The following is a 7,434-nucleotide window of genomic DNA, read 5'->3' as shown; positions in this document are numbered from 1 at the left end:
CTTTCCCTTCCCTTTTTATCTCTAATCCTTTACTTTGGCTTCATAGAAAGATTTATCCTACCTCCTTTTCACATTTAGCACTTCCATGTGTCTATTTCATCCAGTTCCTCCCCACTGTATGTTCTTACTAATACTTTCTCTCAACATCAGTCCCAATCTTCATAGAATCCCTTCTTAGTAAATTATCTACTATTTCCGTTCCTTGTTCCTATGATTACGTGACGCCTCACATAGCCAAACACCTTAAAATTTTCCTTTACTCTCTGATACATTCCTCTTATTCATAGTTTCTTCCCATATTTAGGATCAGTATTAAAAAAAAAATCTGCACATACCTAGCTTTTTTTGTCATCTTGATCCCACAGTTTCCTTCTCTGTGCGCTTAATATTTCCCCTCCTTAATTCATTCCAGAACCTCAACTTCAACCCCAAGACTCAATTCCTAACCAAGATATTTTTGCAGAGATTCCATCCATTGGCACGAAAAGGGTAAGGCATAAAGGGATTATTCTTGTTCCTCTACAGTAGGAAATGTCTGGGATTGCTGTAGGTTAGAAACACAAGAAACTCAGAGAGAGATTCAAGGCAAGTGGTACTCACCTAGGAGAAAGCAGTTTCTTGGGAGAGTCTGTGAATGTCATGAATTGGGGGAAAACTCTAAATGTAGATCAAGATGTGGCTTTACAGAGTTCCCAAAGCTAACCATTTTCATAAATCTGACACAGATGTAGAGCATTTAAAACTTAATTTAGCCTTACATAATACAGAAAAAGTCTACATCTAAGAAGCCCCATGAAAGTAATGAAAATGATAGCTCTTTGTGGCAGAGTATCTGCTTGAAGGAACTCAGGGTAGAAATGGTATACATACACTAAAATGGTAAAATCTTCAGCTATAGGAATGTCTCTTTCCTACACTCAGTTCACTTGGGGGAGAATATCTGTGAATGCAATAAAGCCTCTGGTCTTCCCATTTTCCTCAATTGACAGGAGCAACCTCAGACTGGAGAAAAACTCTATGAATGCAATGTACTAGGGAAACCTTTTAACAGCACCAAACCACTTTTTCAGTACCAGAGAATTCCTGCAGGAGGGAACCCCTGGTAATGCCGAGAGAGTGGAAAACCCTTCTTCCAGACCGCTCACCTAATTGTGTCTGAGAAAATCCATAGCGGGGATAAAACCTATGCATGTAACAAATGTGAAAAATCGTTCAGATACAGCTCCGATCTCATCAGGCACGAGAAGACTCACACTGCGGAGAAGTGCTTTGAGTGTCAGGAGTGCAGGCAGGCCTTCAAGTATTCCTCAAATCTGCGGCGGCACATGAGAACTCACACTGGAGAGAAACCCTTCGAGTGCAGTCAGTGTGGGAAAACCTTCACGAGGAACTTTAACCTGATCTTGCACCAGAGAAACCACACGGGCGAGAAGCCCTACGAATGTAAGGACTGTGGGAAAGCTTTCAACCAGCCGTCCTCTCTGAGGAGCCACGTGAGAACTCACACCGGAGAGAAGCCTTTTGAATGTGCCCAGTGCGGGAAAGCCTTCAGGGAACACTCATCGCTGAAGACACACCTGCGGACCCACACCAGAGAGAAACCGTATGAATGTAACCAGTGTGGGAAGCCCTTCCGAACGAGCACTCACCTGAACGTACATAAGAGGATCCACACAGGGGAGAAGCTTTATGAGTGCACCACCTGCGGGCAGGTCTTGAGTCGTCTCTCGACCCTTAAGAGTCACATGCGGACCCACACGGGAGAGAAACCCTACACGTGTCAGGAGTGTGGGCGAGCCTTCAGTGAGCCCTCATCCCTCAGGAAACACTTGAGGACCCACACCGGCAAGAAGCCCTACACGTGTCAGGAGTGTGGGCGAGCCTTCGGCCAGTCTTCACACCTTATCGTACATGTGAGAACCCACACTGCGGGGAGACCCTACGAATGTAATCAGTGTGAGAAAGCCTTCAGGCACAGCTCTTCACTGACCGTGCATAAAAGGACTCACGCCAGGAGAGAAAACGTCAGGACTGGCGGCCTGCCTTTATCAGTGTCTCTTGCATACGGTGGGCCCCATGCTGATTAACTTCCAATTTGTAAAAACATAAACATCCAAGGCTGTGATCATCTCTCATAGTACTCGTTAAGCGACATCCCATGTTTTGATGTATAATATTTTCATTTTGGTTTAATTCTCCATATTGTCTTAGTTTCTTTTACCACTTATTCTTTGACACACGAGTTAAATGGAATTAGGTTTTTAAATAAAAGTACATGGGTATATTTTTATAGAGGCATAATTGTAGTGAAATGCATAAATCTTAAGTGTACAGTTGGATGAGTTTGACAGATGTATACTTGTATGTAATCAATACTCCATTCAGGATATAGACTGTTTCTGTCATCCTGGAAAGTTCCTGCATATATATATGGGTGTTTCTTTTTAGTTGCCTTTTTGTTGTTGGTTTCTAATTTAATTACACTCTTAGCAGGGTGTGTGGTCTTTATGTTGTTGAATGTTAAGTATTTGTGGAGATTTGCTTTTAGGTCTAGTGTGGCGCGTCCTGTTAGTTGCCTACCAAAATTGCCCCTTCTTGCTTACAAAAGCACTTAGGTTTTTTTTTGGTTCAGATTGGGTCTGTGCACTATTTTTGTGTGTGTGTGTGTGGCTTAAAACAACAGAATTTTATTCTCTCAGAGTTCTGGAGGGCAGAAGTTGAAATCAAGGTGTCTGCAGGACCACACTCTCTCTAAATGCTCTAGGGGAGGTTCCTTCCTTGCCTCTTCCATCTTTTGGTGGCTCCAGGTGTTCCTTGTCTTGTGGCAGCATCTCTCCCATCTCTGCCTCTGTTTTCAAATGGCCTTCTCCTCTGTGTGTCTGTGTCTTCTCCTCTTCTGTCTCTTATAAGGACACTTGTCATTGGATTTAGGGTCCACCCAGATATCCAGGATGGTCTCATCTCGAGATCTTTAATTACATCTGCAAAGACCCTTTTCCAAATCAGATCACATCCATAGTTTCCAGGTGGACATATCTTTTGTGGGGGCGTCATTCAAACCACAACACCATCAGGGAATGTGCACTATTAAAACACCTCCATCTTCCTGTCCTTGCTGCCAGGCGAGGCCACATCCTCCAGTCCTGGCCAGTTTGAGACATTGCTGGGTGTGAGTCCTGGGAAAGATGTTGCAAAGGAGTGGTTTCATTTAGCCAGATCCCTCTCCTTCTCCTGTACAAGCAGACACCGTGTCCAGGGCTAGAGGAGCCATCCTGTGACCATGAGGGTGAAAGCCACAGGCTAAAGAGAGTGTGGCCAGAAGTCACAACCATCCTGGTTCCCCAGTTGGTGTCCTTGTATGGCTGTACCAGCCCTGGATTGTTTATTTCTGGACATTCTGTTACATGAATAAGATGTACCTCTTGCTGGTACATGACATTGTCTTTTTTGGGGGGAGTCTGGGGGAAGGCAGGGATGGGTTTATTATGGCTGAATGCAGTCTCTAACTGGTGCACTTAGTATATGGTCAATTTTTATAAATGCTTCGTGAGTAGTTGAAATCAATGTATTCTACATATATTCACTAGATGGAGCATATTATTTGTGTTTAAAAGTCTTTTACAAATTTTAAAATATTGGTCTCTGTCTTAGCTCAGGCTGCTATAACAAAAATACTGTTGACTGGGTAACTAATAAACAACAGAAATTTATTTCTCACAGTCCTGGAGGCTGGAAGTCCAAGATCAAGGCTGGTAGATTTGACGTCTGGTGAGGGCCCACTTCCTGGTTCATAGATGGCCATATTCTCGCTGTGTCCTCATGTGGCAGAAGGGGAGCAAGAGAGTTCTCTGGGGTCTCTATATAAATAAGGGCACTGATCCCATTCATGAAGGCTACATCCCCATGACCTAGTTACCTCCCAAGGGCCCCACCTCTTAATACCGTCCTCTTGGGGCTGAGGCTTCAGCATGTGAATTTTGGGGAGCACAAACATTAAGTCCTTAGCAGTTTCTGATCTATCATGTACTGAGAAAGCTACATTAAACTCTCCCACCATAAGTATGGATTACTGAATAAGTCTTGTAATTCTGTCAATTTTAAGTTTCATATATTTTGAAAAAGTGGAATTAAATGAAAATGTTTTTGACATTTTATAAGTTTCCAGATAATTGTTCCTTTTATTCTTATAGTGACCATCTTTCTCCCTAGCAATGAATATTCAACCATTCATCATCATACTAGCAAATAATTATTTAGTGCTTATTATTACTAGATAGTAGCTACTACCCTAAACTTTGTATCTTTTAGGTTATTTAGTCCTCACAGACTTTCAGGAAGGTACTGGTTATTATCCCCAATTCACAGATGAGGAAACTGAGGCCTGGAAAGTTGAGGTGAGTTTACAGAGGTATGCAAGGTAGTAAGTGACAGAGTCTGGCTCTCTCTACAGAGCTTCACCCCAGGGGGCCATTCTCCATTTTAACCTGTACTCACATGATTCTATTTTTGTGTTTTAAAGTTCTTTAATTGAGGCATAAATTAGGTAAAATTTCATAAGTTTTAGTGTATACCTTAATAAATTTTATATATGTCTATACCACCCACATCAAATATAAAATATTTTATCTCCCCGGAAGTTTCCCTTGGGCCCTACCCCAGTCAATAAGCCCCATCATCAGAGGTAACCAATATTCTGACTTCTATCACCATAAATCTGTTTTTCCTGTTCAGAGAAATAGAACCACACAGTATGCCCTCTTGTGTCTGGTGTTTTCACTTAATATAGTGCCCATGAAATTTATCTTTGTCACATTATCAGCAGTTTATTCTTTTTTTAAATTTTATTTTTTTACATCTTTATTGGAGTATAATTGCTTTACAATGTTGTGTTAGATTCTACTGTATAACAAAGTGAATCAGCTATATGTATACATATATCCCCATATCCCCTCTCGCTTACGTCTCCCTCCCAGACTCCCTATCCCACCCCTCTAGGTGGTCACAAAGCACCGAGCTGATCTCCCTGTGCTATGTGGCTGCTTCCCACTAGCTATTTAACATTGGTAGTATATATATGTCAATGCTACGCTTTCACTTCGTCCCAGCTTATGCTTCCCCCTCCCTGTGTCCACAAGTCCATTCTCTACATCTGTATCTTTATTCCTGTCCTGCTCCTAGGTTCATCAGAACCTTTTTTTTTTTAGATTCCATATGTATGTGTTAGCATACGGTATTTGTTTGCTTTTTCTGACTTACTTCATTCTGTATGACACACTCTAGGTCCATCCCCCTCACTAAAAATAACTCAGTTTCATTTCCTTTTATGGCTGAGTACAATTCCATTGTACATGTGTGCCACATCTTCTTTATCCATTCATCTGTTGATTGACACTTAGGTTGCTTCCATGTCCTGGCTATTGTAAACAGTACTGCAATGAATCTTGTGGTACATGTCTCTTTTTGAATTATGGTTTTCTCGGGGTATATGCCCAGGAGTGGGATTGCTGGGTCGTATGGTAGTTCTATTTATAGTTTTTTAAGGAACCTCCATACTGTTCTCATAGTGGCTGTATCAATTTACATTCCCTCCAACAGAGGGTTCCCTTTTCTCCACACCCTCTCTAGCATTTATTGTTTGTAGATTTCTTGATGATGGCCATTCTGACCGGCGTGAGGTGATACCTCACTGCAGTTTTGATTTGCATTTCTCTAATGATTAGTGATGTTGAGCATCCTTTCATGTGTTTATTGGCAATCTGTATATCTTCTTGGAGAAATGTCTATTTAGGTCTTCTGCCCATTTTTTGGATTGGGTTGTTTTTTTGTTTTGTTTTGTTTTTTTGTGGTACACGGGCCTCTCACTGTTGTGGCCTCTCCCTTTGCGGAGCACAGGCTCCGGACGCGCAGGCTCAGCGGCCATGGCTCACAGGCCCAGCTGCTCTGCGGCATGTGGGATCTTCCCGGACTGGGGCACGAACCCACATCCCCTGCATTGGCGGGCGGACTCTCAACCACTGCACCACCAGGGAAGCCCCTGTTTGTTTTTTTAATATTGAGCTGCATGACCTGCTTGTATATTTTGGAGATTAATCCTTTGTCAGTTGCTTCATTTGCAAATATTTTCTCCCATTCTGAGGGTTGTCTCTTGGACTGGTTTATGGTTTCCTTTGCTGTGAAAGAGCTTTTAAGTTTCATTAGGTCCCATTTGTTTATTTTTGCTTTTATTTCCATTTCTCTAGGAGGTAGGTCAAAAAGGATCTTGCTGTGATTTATGTCATTGATTGTTCTGCCTATGTTTTCCTCTAAGAGTTTTAGAGTGTCTGCCCTTACTTTTCAGGTCTTTAATCCATTTTGAGTTTATTTTTGTATATGGTGTTAGGGAGCATTCTAATTTCATACTGTTACCTGTAGCTGTCCAGTTTTCCCAGCACCACATATTGAAGAGGCTGTCTTTTCTCCATTGTATATTCTTGCCTCCTTTATCAAAGGTAAGGTGACCATATGTGCGTGGGTTTATCTCTGGGGTTGCTATCCTTTTACACTGATCTATATTTCTGTTTCTGTGCTAGTACCATATTAACTTAATTACTGGGGCTTTGTAGTAGAGTCTGATGTCAGGGTGCTGATTCCGCCAGCTCCATTTTTTTTTTTCCCTCAAGATTGCTTTGGCTATTTGGGGTCTTTTGTGTCTCCATACAAATTGTGAAGCTTTTTATTCTAGTTCTGGGAAAAATGCCATTGGTAGTTTGATAGGGATTGCATTGAATCTGTAGATTGCTTTGGGTAGTATAGTCATCTTCACAATGTTGATTCTTCCAATCCAAGAACATGGTATATCTCTCCATCTGTTTGTATCATCCTTAATTTCTTTCTTCAGTGTCTTATAGTTTTCTGCATACAGGTCTTTTGTCTCCTTAGGTAGGTTTATCCCTAGGTATTTTATTCTTTTTGTTGCAGTGGTAAATGGAAGTGTTTCCTTAATTTCTCTTTCAGATTTTTCATCATTAGTGTATATGAATGCAAGAGATTTCTGTGCATTAATTTTGTATCCTGCAACTTTACCAAATTCACTGATTAGCTCTAGTAGTTTTCTGGTAGCATCTTTAGGATTCTCTGTATAGTATCATGTTACTGCAAACAGTGACAGCTTTACTTCTTTTCCGATTTGGATTCCTTTTGTTTCTTTTTCCTCTCTGATTGCTGTGGCTAAAACCTCCAAAACTATGTTGAAAACGAAATTGAGCTATTTGTAATGAGGTGGATAGACCTAGAGTCTGTCATACAGAGTGAAGTAAGTCAGAAAGAAAAAGACAAATACCGTATGCTAACACATATATATGGAATTTAAGGGAAAAAATGTCATGAAGAACCTAGGGGTAAGACAGGAATAGAGACACAGACATACTGGAGAACGGACTTGAGGATATGGGGAGG

General features: G+C 41.4%; 1 protein-coding gene across 1 annotated transcript in view; it reads left to right on the top strand.

The window, feature by feature from the left end:
• The window catches only part of ZNF333 (zinc finger protein 333), a 23,229-nt gene extending 21,142 nt beyond the window's left edge, over positions 1 to 2,087 (top strand). The window contains 2 exon segments of the mRNA XM_007469112.1: positions 413 to 489; positions 990 to 2,087. Coding sequence (XP_007469174.1) covers positions 413 to 489; positions 990 to 2,087 — 1,175 coding nt within the window.
• The last annotated feature ends 5,347 nt before the right edge of the window (positions 2,088 to 7,434 follow it).

Source organism: Lipotes vexillifer, unplaced genomic scaffold (genome assembly GCF_000442215.2).
Source record: "Lipotes vexillifer unplaced genomic scaffold, Lipotes_vexillifer_v1.1 scaffold1699, whole genome shotgun sequence".
Classification (NCBI taxonomy): Eukaryota; Metazoa; Chordata; class Mammalia; order Artiodactyla; family Lipotidae; genus Lipotes; species Lipotes vexillifer.
This window is presented reverse-complemented; position numbering and strand designations above follow the sequence as displayed.